General features: G+C 39.9%; 1 protein-coding gene across 5 annotated transcripts in view; it reads right to left on the bottom strand.

Moving 5' to 3' along the window:
• zer1 (zyg-11 related, cell cycle regulator) overlaps positions 1–12,497 on the bottom strand; it is a 31,534-nt gene that overhangs the window by 5,791 nt on the left and 13,246 nt on the right. For 4 of the 5 annotated variants that reach the window (XM_073052363.1, XM_073052362.1, XM_073052365.1 and 1 more), the window contains 8 exons: positions 12,192–12,368; positions 11,280–11,394; positions 10,946–11,095; positions 9,233–9,406; positions 8,635–8,850; positions 4,690–4,731; positions 3,135–3,254; positions 2,530–2,645 (listed from right to left, as the gene is read on the bottom strand). In XM_073052363.1, the coding sequence (XP_072908464.1) occupies positions 2,530–2,645; positions 3,135–3,254; positions 4,690–4,731; positions 8,635–8,850; positions 9,233–9,406; positions 10,946–11,095; positions 11,280–11,394; positions 12,192–12,368 (1,110 nt within the window). The remainder of the gene's footprint in view (positions 1–2,529; positions 2,646–3,134; positions 3,255–4,689; positions 4,732–8,634; positions 8,851–9,232; positions 9,407–10,945; positions 11,096–11,279; positions 11,395–12,191; positions 12,369–12,497) is intronic. The other variant, XM_073052367.1, reaches the window with a different exon arrangement.

Below are 12,497 nucleotides of genomic sequence, written 5' to 3'. Positions count from 1 at the left end.
TCAACAGACAGAGGATAATGTTTGTTTACTATTTTCCCCCTTATTTCATAGAAGAAAATAGTTACAATGCAGCAGTTCTTTGAAAATCCATTATTCTATGAATAATTTCCCTTGAACATACTTTGAACATTTCTTTTGAATTTGTGTATTCATCATTTTGGGCTGCACTGATGATAATCTCAAATAATCAAAGAAAATGTTTCTACTTTCACCACTAGATATTTAAAAACTAGTTTAAATCTGCATCCTCTGGCTGCCACTCTCCTATAAGTGGAAAGTATTTCTCTCTTTCAATTATTATCAAAGGCCTTCATAATATTGAATGGTTCAATACATTATTTGTGATGTATCACTCTGCTCTAAGGAGAACGATCCCAACATCACTAGTCTCTCACCCTAACTGTAGCCATTCATCCCTAGTGCTAGTTGGTTAAATTTCCTCAGCACCTCTCTCCAAGTCTTGATCACTTTCCTAATTTTTTTGATTTTTTTGTTGGAGTAATTATGATTGTGTGATAAAGCAAAACACGGAGCAACAGTGCAGTAAATCTTGCCCTTCTGTTGTTCATGGAAAATTTATTTCTTAATACTATGCACATGCCTTGGTTCCAAAACGAAAATCCATCATATTCAGTTCTGAAATGCTCAATCTAGTTTTAACCTCAAAAGCTTTCTGATAGATACAATTCCACATTTCCATTAGTCTTTGTGCAACTAACATTCCTGATATCACTCCAACTTTAATTTTAAGTTCTTGCTGTGGGTGCCTCCCAGCAGAGGAAATAGATTATTTTTTACTCTTCTGTGGGCTTTCTCGTTTAACCATCTGCTATGCTTAAAAACTGGTTTGCTCATGCATTCCCCTACACTCAAGTAAATACAAGGCTCATTTATGCAACTACAATTGGACTGTTTTAACCCTAAAATCATTCTAATAAATCTGACCTTTGTACTCCCTCCAAGGCCAATATATCCTTGGAACATTTTAACCAAATTTGCCTGGCATTGGGTTAATAATAGTAAGTCAGCCCAGCTGGCTGTGGAAAATAAACTGATCCGATCACATTAGCTTCCTGACAGACGCTGTAGGCTAAAATTACCTAGTAAAGTGGCCACTGAGTGTATGTTTGTGGTGTTCTGCTGCTGTAGCCAATCCACTTCAAGATTCAATATGTTGTGCATTCACAGATGCTCTTCTGCACAGAACTGGTGTAATGCATGGTGATTTGAGTTGCTGTCACCTTCCTGTCAGCTTGAAACAGTCTGGCCATTCTTCTTTCACCTCTCACATTAACAAGGCAGTTAATTGCCCACAGAATTGACCCTCTCTGGATGTTTTTTTGGGTTGTTTTTCACTATTCTCTGTAAACTCTAAATTCTGTTGTGCGTGAAAATCCCACAAGATCAGCAGTTTGAGATACTCAAACCACCCTGTCTTGCACCAAAAAACAGTCCATGGTCAAAGTCACTTCTAACCCATACCGATGTCTGGTCTTAACAACAACTGAACCACCTCTTGACCATGTCTGCATGCTTTTATGTATTGAGTTCTGCCACATGATTAGTTGATTAGATATTTGCATTAATGAGCAAAGTGTACAAGTGTACCTAGTAATGTGGCCACTGCGTAGAGAAAAGAATGACTGCAGAAGCAGCTCAGGTCCAACAATGAAGGAACAAATGGATTGGACCATTGCACTTCTGAATTAATTCTAATACAATGAGCTCACAACAACACAGGCAGGATTGTAGCAAATGAATATGGAAAATGCCAATCTAATTAGTTATGTGAAAGATTGTAGAAGGTGAGAATTGTCTCCTCACCCCTTGACAGGTTTCAAAGAGCTTTAGAAGAAGTGCTCAAAAGCCATGAATAGATTTTAATACAGCAAGTAAGGAGGAAAACTTTCTACTGGCGGGGCAGTCAGTAACCAAGGTTACAGATAGAAGGTAATTGCTAAAAATAAAATGGAGAAGAGGATATTTGTTGCCATGAGTTATAATCTGGAATGGACAACCTGAAGTTATGATAGATTCAATATAAACCTTCATGTGGTACATGCCTATGAATACTTAAGTCAAAATTAGTAGACCATGGGAAATGAGTAGGGAAGGAGGAATAATTGGATAGCTCTTTCAAAGAGTCAATGCATAGACTGAATGACCTCTCCTTTGCTGAATGATCCAGGGATATACTGGCCTTGGAGAGAGTACAAAAATTCAGATATATCTGAATTATTGTAGGGCTAAAACAGTTCCACTGTAGTTGCACAAACTAGTAGCCGAGCTTCTGGGAAGAGGTGTATGGATAGTACCAGGGGTTACATCTGTGGAGGAGGAGGCTACACCTTTGCACAATTGGGTAAAAAATAATGTATTTTAATAATAAAGGAGGTACTTTAATGAAGATGGCATTAACAGTGATTATGACAATGGGGAAGAGGTATGGAAAGGATTGAGGAAAATGGAACTAACTGAAATAACCTCTAGAATTGTAAACAAATTATTTATTCCATATTCAAAACTGACCTGAAGACACTGATGAACTGTGTGGTCATAAGATATGGCCGAAGGTGCTTGACCTCAGCAACGTTTCCCAAGAGTCCGAGCATGTTCCGGTGTAATTCTTGTTTTCCTTGGAATTCCTGGGATTAAAGGATGAAGAGAAAAGTAGGATGCATTAAATGGACAATCATCCAGTGGTCTCACCTGCCTTTACTATCGTGGACAGAGGATGAGGCCTCCCAGATTTATCCCTCATCTTGGTTCTCTCCTAGTCTATTGCAGGCCCCTGCAGCTATGTTCTTAAGGACCCAGTAGTACATTGAAGGCCACTTCTCTGCCAAGAGTAAATTTTGGTCCCACAGCCAGCCTCAGCTGCATTTGGATTCTCAAAGCCAACTATAGTTGGACATCCAAACAGGCAGCACCTCTTCGCCCTGCCATTATCCTGCACTAGCTATAAGCTGAGTGCCCCATAGACTTCAAGTAAGTGAAAACTATATGGAGTCCCAGTCATATTGAATTAGTCAATTGTGCTGCTATTCATAGAGAGGCACACAATTACTTTAGGATCATTTTATCTTAAAATGCACACTGAACAAGTAAAAGTACATACCCTCTAGGGAACTTACATTCAAACACTCAAGAAACAACTTCATTCCATTGCAGTTTAGGAACATCTCACAGTTGTCAGGAGTCTCATCTGTAATGTTCCACAGGGCACTCCATGAAAACTCCATCACTTGATCACACTGCACAGAAATACATATGGGATATGTTAGAAATATTTCACATTTAACTTCTAGCGCACAAAAAAGCAGAATATTACACAAAGTGGTTTAAGGTTGCACAGAAGTAAAAGGAAAATTCTCTAAAGCCTAAGATCTTCAGTTAAAGTATCAAAAACACATACCAGATCTGGTATTGTTCATGGAGAAAGAAACAGTCGGCATTCCAAAGTTCTGGAGTTTTAACTTTGTTTCCCTTTCCACAGATGTTACCTGACCTGTCAAACTCAGGAGGTGACCACAAGGCAAAGGCACATAACAAAACACCAGGAGCTATTCTGAACTTTGACTGAGGTCCATGTCAAAATGCAAGTGAGCTTGGGGTTCAGCAAATATGGGGGATGGATAAACAGATCAAGTCTATCCCATCCTCACTTAACTTTGGCCCTAGTTTGCAATTTACTATGGGAATCTAAACAATTTTTTGATCTATTTTGTTCTCCTTTGATTTGTTGAGTTGCAATGATCAGCTGTGTCATTTGAGCTTGGTTTGCCACTGCTATGCAACCTAGGAAACGAACAATTTCATCTGTCAAACTTATAGCCGAGTGAGAGAGCACCCTAAAAGGGATTAACCATTGTTGTTTTGTACATTTGAAAGTGAACACCACTCATTTAGGGGCAAGAAATTACAAGGCCCAACAAACACCAGTTAATTGCCAGCATTCTCCTGAGGAAAACAAGTCTAAAACAAGGCCAATTACTGCAGTGGTGCTAGAAAATGAGACTCTTTCAATCATGGTATTCACCTGCATAATTCTTGGAATCCTCCTCATTGAAGAGTTAATTACACTGATGATGATAATATGGAAAATGGCAGCAAAATGAGGTGAATTCCAAATCCAATGTAAATGTATCATCAAAGTAGGCTTTCAAACTTAAGCTAACTTATTATACTGTATATTTCATTACCTGGCATGTCATTTGTTCACTGCATTTTTCTGAAGGTCATCTGACATACGTATAGAATATAGAAGTCTACAGCACAATACAGGCCCTTTGGCCCACAATGCCATACAAACCATGTAACCTACTCTAGAAACTGCCTAGAATTTCCCTACTGCATAGCCCTCTATTTTTCTAAGCTGCATGTACCTATTAAAGAGTCTCTTAAAAGACCCTATGCTATCAGAGGAACCTGGCATTAGGCAAGGCTTTAACATGAGATGGGTGATAAAGGTTTTATGGTACCATATTGAAAACATGCATGATAATTCTTCCTGGCAAACTGAACAACACTTATCCCTCACGAAACACATAACCGGATCTTAAATTTCAGTTGAATCTTCCTGTGTGCAAATAGTCTGTTTCCCTACATTATAAATGTGATTTAATTAGCTGTAAAATGCATTGGAATATTAAGAAGGCTTCAACAAATTAAGGTTTTTCTTTAACTTACCACTTTGTCTGCCAGTTTCTTTTGAATCAATTTCAGCATTGTCTGCAACATGGATTAAAACTAGTCAGAAACGCAATCCACAAGGTCCAATGTAAAACATATTAGATATAAATATACACTGGGAGGGGACTTTGAATTAGAAAGACACTGTATAAGGAGTATTTGGACATCCTGGTAGACTCATCATTATCAACATCTAGACAATACACAGAAGTGATAAGGAAGGCTAATAGAATGTTGGGCTATATAATGCGCTCAGTGAAGTTCAATTCAAGAGAAGTTTTCCTTAAGCTGTATAATGCACTTGTGAGGCCACACCTTGAATACTGCGTACAATTTTGATCTCCATATTGTGCGAGAGATGTGAAGGCACTGGAGAGAGTCCAAAGAAGGGCGACTAGATTCATTTCAGGTCTGCAGGGTATGAGCTATGAAGAAAGATCGAAAGAATTAAATCTTCTTAGCTTAGTAGATGCAGAATTAGAGGAGCCATGTTAGAAGTGTTCAAAATCATTAAGGATATAAGTGGATGCCAGCTGCTACTTCAAAATGTATCCATCAACAAGGACACAGGTGGAGAATGGTAAAGGGGAGATTTCAGACTAACATCAGGAAGCAGTTCTAACACAGTGAGTTGTGGACACATGGAACAAACTCCTTAATTGTGTAGTTGAAAGTAGTACCTTAGGGACTTTCAAATCTAAATTCAATAGTTATTTCAACACACTACATGAAAAGGATATTGGCAAGCTTTGTTGGGCTGAACAGTTTGTTCTTGTTAAAAACTTTCTAAATGTTCTAATGCATCTGATTTTGCTTTCTACGCAGACAAATCTTGTTAATCTTAAATGAGATTAAATTAACCATTAAACTCTAGCCCCAAAATGCCAAACTGTTCAACTGTGTTCAATGGAAGCACCAAAGCTTTGACTGTAGATTGTACACTAGGTAGCCACTCTATAAGGTACCTCCTGTACCTATAAATTGGACATTGAGTTCATGTTCAAGGTCTTCTGCTGCTTGTAGTCTATCCACTTCAAGGTTTAATGTGTTGTGCATTCAGAGCTGCTCTTTTGTACACCACTGTGATAACACATGATTATTTGTGTTATTGTTGCCTTCCTGTCAGCTTGAACCAGTCTGGCTGTTCTCCTCTGACCTCCCTCATTTACAAGGCATTTTTGCCCACAGAACAGCCGCTCACTAGATGTTTTTCTGTGTAGACTCTAGAGCAGGAATTACCAACCTGGGGTCTATGGACTCCTCGCTTTCATGTCATAAGAAAGGTTGGGAACCTCTGCCCTAGAGACCTTTGTGCCTGAAAATCCTGGGAAATCAGCAATTTCCAAGATACTAAAACCACCCAATCTGGCACCAACAATCATTCCACTGTCAACGTCATTTAGATCACATTTCTTCCCCATTCTGATGTTTGGTCTGAACAACAACTGAACCTCTTGACCATGTCTGCATGCTTTTATGCACTGAACTGCTGCCACGTGATTGGCTGATTAGATATTTGCATTAATGAGCAGGTGTACTGGTATACCTAATAAACTGGCTACTGAGTGCATTTCATGAAAAGCCTGCAGGAAGCTATAGAAAGTAACTTCAAAAGTTGATTCTTAATAAATTGTGAGGAAAGACTTTTTTTACATCTACTAAACAAATTTGCAAAAAGCTACAAATGTTTAGTGAAAAAGCAGGTGATTCAGCCTAATCACAAAGTATGCTCAGAAATGGATTGTCATTTGTATGAGCTTGCTCTTCATAAATTGGCTGGCACATCTTTTAATAAGAGTAACATTTTGCCAATATTTTACTTTGGGGTAAATACAACTTCTTTTTGTGATGATGCCTGGATGAATCTGGTGGCACTGTGAGAATGACATTTTTTTTGGATTTCTCCAGTGTCTTCGATACAATCCAGCCATTTCTTCTGAGCGAGAAGCTGCAAAGGATAGGTGTAGACATATCCACTATCTCCTGGATTACTGACTACCTGACAGATAGACTCCAGTTTGTACAGCTGGGTAGTTTTCTGTCTGAGATAGTGGTGAGTGGCACTGGACACCACAAGGGACTGACTTGTTTCTGTTTCTGTTCACACTGTACATCTCAGACTCCCAGTACAAACCTGAGTCTTGTCACCTGCAGAAGTTTTCTGATGTCTCTGCGGTGGCTGGGTGTATCAGAGATGGGCAGGAGTCGGAGGATTGCTGGACAAATTTGTGGAGAGGTGCGGAAGGAATCACCTGCTCCTGAATGTGGCCAAAACCAGGAGAAGGTGATTGATTTTAGGAGGAAGAGAATTGTGACGAGTCCTGGATACACTCTGGGAGAAGTTGTTGCGGTGATGGAGGAGAATGAATACTTAGGTGTTCACCTCAATTAACAGACTTGACTGAAAAACCAACACCAAGGCTGTTTACAAGATGGGGATGAGCAGACTCTATTTTCTAAGGAAACTGAGATCCTTCAATGTGTGCAGCAAAATGTTGGAGACCTTTTACCAGTCTGTTGTGAGTGCAATTTTCTCTGCAGCTTTATGTTGGGTGACCAGAATTGGTGCTGGTGATGCAAAAAAACTAAGTAAACTCATCAGAAAGACTGGATCCGTCCTTGGCTACAACCCAGACTCTTGTGAGTTAGTGGTGGAGAGGAGGTCGCTAAACAAACTGTTATTCATTATGGATAATCAGGCACATCCTCTCCATGACCTACTGAATAAGCAGCAGAGAACCCTTTCGAACAGACTCATTCTGCTCCGCTGTCATAAGGATCGTCACAAAAAATCTCTCCTACCAAATGCAATAAGCATATACAACAGTTCATCTCTGTGCAACAGGAGAACACACACCATAGTACAATAGTCTCTGTTTTATTATTTTGTAAATTAATACATGGCTTGGAAGACTAGTGCACTTTCAGGGAGCCGGATCTTCATGGCTCTGGAGGCGGGCGGATTCGAGGCCGGTGCCGCCGCCTGATGTGTCATAGGAGTACACGGAAGATTGAAAGCAGCCAGCTGGCTGGTGGCTGTGTGCCCAGAGACCCGAGTTCTTGGAAAAAGTGACGCAACAGACTTTTAACACCATATATCAGCGAGTTGTTTTGTTATGTCTCCCCTCTCGCTGTGAAACGGAGACACCTCTTTTCCTTTATTAGGGAGGGAGGGAGGGGAGGGGAGGGGGGAGAGGGGAGGGGGAGAGGGAGAGGGAGAGGGGGAGGGAGAGGGGGAGAGAGGGGAAGGGGGAGGGAGAGAGGGAGAGGGAGAGAGAGAGAGAGAGCGCGCGCCTGTGGATTATTGAATTACTGGGTGAACAAATAGTCTTTGGGGTACTGCGTCTGTGACTTCATTGATGCTTTGCTGCACACTTCAGTGCTCAGTGGAGGGTGTAGATGCTTTTTTGCTGTTTGGGGGGGCTTCATTGCTTTGCTGCTGCTTATGTGTGGGAGGGGGGGAGCTGGGGGAGTTTGGGGTTCTAACATTTAACTGTCATTCATTCTTTGGGGCACTCTGTTTTCGTGAATGTTTGCGAAGAAAAAGAACTTCAGGATGTACATTGTATACATTTCTATGACATTAGAAGTACCTATTGAAACATTATTGCACATTATTATTGTTAAATTATTCTGTATTGTATTATTAGTTAAGTCTGTTCACTGCTAAGTGTGTTTTTAAATGTTGCTGCTGTAACAGAAGAATTTCCCACTCGGGATCTATATTTATCATTATTATTATTATTATGTTAGGTTTATGTAAATCAAATATATTTTTATGTTAGGTTTATGTAAATCGACACAACTTAGAACATATTATTGGCTTCTATTTCTATCCACTCCGCCCACCTGACTAATATGCTTCACCAGCATAGATAAGTTACAATGACAATGATACAACAGTCTGGTACTTCTGCTGGTGGTCATATTCACACTACTTACCGTAACAAATCCCATTTTTCCTACTGCTTCCTTGTGGTCATTGTCCACTTGGCAGACCAGCGCGTTGCAAAGGTGCACTGCAATGCGCTGGATGGATTCATCCTGCCGCGTCTGATTCAGGATGCGAAGGAGCAGCTCGTTCACCCGCCGGTACTGGAATTCCAGCTCCTCTGGAATACCAAAATTACACAGCGTCAAGCAGCAATTCCGTTGTACCTGCAGTGCCAGGATGGGACCGACAGTTAGAGCTCGGCAGAGGAGCACGATTAAACACCCAGTACAAACTCACAGCAAGAAAGTGCTAATTGTGAAGGAGTAGATGTCAGGTGAGAATTGGAGGAAAGAGACATTAAAAGAAAAGCCTGGTTTTAAAGAATTAGGGCAAGAAAGTAAAGAGAAGGGAAGAGATGATGGGTGGGGAGGGCTCTCCCACAGTGCCAATTAAGTTATCAACTTGCTGTGTACTATTTCTTAGAAACTAACCAAGTGAATCGTATTATGCTGCAAGGAACTGTAATAACTAGTGTATATATTAAAAAGCTCACAGGTAGCACAGAGTTCACAGACGTGCAGATGTGTTGAACGGGTACATTCATACCGTTACCTCGTGGTTGGACTCCATACCATTCAGCACCACCTGAATGACCTGGCGGCGCAGCTTGATGCTTTGTTCTTGCCGGTAATCTGCGCCAGTCAGGTAGAAGAGCACTGCACTGCCCGTCACCTGAACGCTCTTGTCAAATTTGTGATACTTCAATGCAGAGATCACCAGCTGCAACAAAGAGAATAGATTTTCAAAACGGCCTCCTTCTACTTTGTTATTAGCGTTGTGGCTAGTACATCTCTTAATGGCCTTTCTATAAGGCCCCTTCACATTTTTACAGAGTTCCACACGCATCATTATCACTGTCCCTCACAGCCTGCTTGATCACCTTTAGACACAGAATAATTACCTAAACATTATTTCCTAAATTGGCGTAAGGGTTTACCTGCATATCTCAGATTTCTCTCTATCCTATGTTGCTGAGCTAAACTCAGTATCATATAGATTACTGTTTACCCCTTTACCTTAGTGACGAAGTGCTGGACTGTTGGGGGTGGTATCCTCTAAAATGAGACATTGTATGGAGGCAGTAATCCCACAGCACTATTTTGCAGGACTGTAAGAGATTCTCCCTAGTGCTACCTGTTTCACATCACTAAGTACACTTTACTGTTTGCAAAATGCTGACTGGAGGCTGGGAACGATTCAAGTCTTTTTCACTTCCCTAAAATAAAAATCCGATCCCTCTCATGCATTGCAACTAAGGGAATCCCAGACAAACAGTGCTGTCACAAACTCAAGTTTCCGAGTTAAAACGCTCGCTCTTTTAAATTCAGATGAAGATTATTATCTCATCCTTCCAGAATACAGCAATTTCCATTTGCTCCCTAATCAAGTCCACTACATCTTATTCTTCTGTACTTTTTATGGGGGTGGGGGTGGGGAAGAGAGAGGTGTGAGAGAAACTCAGAGACCCAGGCTATCATTTTTTGTGAATTTTGTAAAATTTTGAATTTTAAACATTATACTTTCATTAAATCTATAAATTGAGCAGACCAACTTATTCTGTGCAGAATTAAAACTGTAAGAATTGGAAGACAATAGTGCCGAGTAGCATCAAAGAACATCAAAGTACAGAAGTTCGAAGTTCAAAGTAAACTTATTATCAAAATACTTGCGATGTCACCATATAACATCCTGAGATTCATTTTCTTGTGGGCAACCACAGTAGAACAAAAATACAGCAGAATTAATGAAAAATTACACACAAAGACTGAGGGAAAAAAAAGTGCAAAAGAAAACAAACAGTAAAAATACAAATAATAATGATAATAAATAAATGGAAAAATAAATTATATCCCCGGCATATCAGAATCAGACTTTAATCGCCAAGTACCTATGCACATACAAGGAATTTACTTCCGGCAGATGTTGTCTCTCTGCTCATAACAATAGTAATGATAAATATAAATGAAAATATAAATTGTACATACAGGTAGTGCAATCCAAGTAATAGTTAGCTGACAGTTAACCGGCAGTTAACTGTTCAGCAAAGTGACCGCAGTAGGGAAAAAACTTCTCCAGTGCCTATTAGTCTTAGTCTGGAGGGATCTGAAGCGCCTACTAGACGGAAGCAGATCAAACAGTCCCAAATGTAAGCAGGGATTCCTTTACATTCACACCATTAAAAGGGAGTTTCTGTTCTATTCTAAAAAGGTCACTTTCTAATTCATAGCACTCTTCCTTTCTTTTGACCTTGAACCTTACCTGCAGAGCACGCAATGGCTGGTTAATACATCGGTCAATACGTGCAATATCAAAGAGATGATTTATTGCACGCGAAGCAATCTCTGGTCGATATTCTGCATAAGCTTCAATAGCATTCAAAATTTGATCCTCATTTGCTTCACCAGTTACCTAGTAATAATAGTAGAACTGTAACAAAATCTGCAAGTCAATTGTGCAGGTTCAAAAGCGAATAAGAGCGGAACACACACACACACACACACCCCTCCCCCCCCCCCCCCCCCCCCCCACCTACCTGTACTTAAATGAGCATCCTAATGTGAAGAATGCCACTAAGGAAGAGCAGCTCACTTACCTTATAAGCAGGAATATGTGTTAGATTGCACAGTGTGGTGTCAAATAATCCCAGGAACTGAAAGGATCTCTTTAGTGCACGGAATGGTTCAATGCTACTCTTTTGTGGCTCATTACTAAAGACATAAAACAAATGAGATAAATTAGTCCAAATTTATCACATTTCTCAAAAGCTTAAATGTTTTTTTTTGCCTCAACATTTAATGCAGGGAAATCTAAGATTACCATCTGAAATTTCAACTTTAGTTCCTTAACTCCAAAGTTCTCTCCTCTGATCTATTGACAATCTCACTCTGTATGATCTCTTAAAATGGGGTGCTTGGAAACCTGGCTCACTGTCGGTTTTCATCCAAAATGACTGCTCTCTGCTGTAGCACCATAAGACTTCCTACATTACAGATGTTGCAAGTATTGGCACAAAATTGGTTTATTGTGCAGAGCAACAAATAACTAATTAAATAGTTTTAGTCATTAAAATTTGAAAGCTAGGACTCTGTGAGAATGTACCTGCTCTTTTCCAATACGTAGGATCTCCAGCTTTGCTCTCAACAGTTAAAGCACGCACATAAAACATCACAATAACATCTTTTTCCAAATGATTGTATTGAACTAGAGGACCAGGCCACTCTAAGTAGCACTGAACCCAGTGATGGGAATCTCTGTACTATAGGTGTCATTCAAAGGAATTCAGGTAGTGTCCTGTGCCAAGTAGTTAACCAAATCATTAATCTCTCTATAATTTTTTTATATCTATATGAACTGGGTATTATTACCTTTCCAAAGAAATAGTTTGTTGTAAGAGGTAACATGCAAAGCTACTACATTTTTATGAGTTTTTTTTTAGCCAGGTGGCAACCCAATGTTCAAAAAAGAAAGTTCAACCTATGATATTTGGCTAAGCCTCAGCTCTCACCTTGCAGGGCCCAAGGCTTCATCGTGACTTGAGATTGCAGAGTTATCCAGCATTAAGTGTCCTGAGATGTCTAGTGAGACGAGGTTTTTAAGGTTCTGCACAAAGGCAGTGAGAACTTTCCTGGTCAGTTTGAATTTGTAGAAACTGGAAGTTCGATCACGAGAAATGTCTAAGTGTCTGTAGAAGAAATTGCAGCAAGATATTAGAGATTAATGCATTTGGATGAATATTGAAAACAATAACTCAAGTACCACTCTCATTATCACTCCGACTTTGCATTATACAATTAGACACACAGACGAAGAT

This window comes from Hemitrygon akajei, chromosome 7 (genome assembly GCF_048418815.1).
Source record: "Hemitrygon akajei chromosome 7, sHemAka1.3, whole genome shotgun sequence".
Classification (NCBI taxonomy): Eukaryota; Metazoa; Chordata; class Chondrichthyes; order Myliobatiformes; family Dasyatidae; genus Hemitrygon; species Hemitrygon akajei.
The sequence above is the reverse complement of the archived record's forward strand: the minus strand, read 5'-3'. Positions and strand labels throughout refer to the sequence as shown.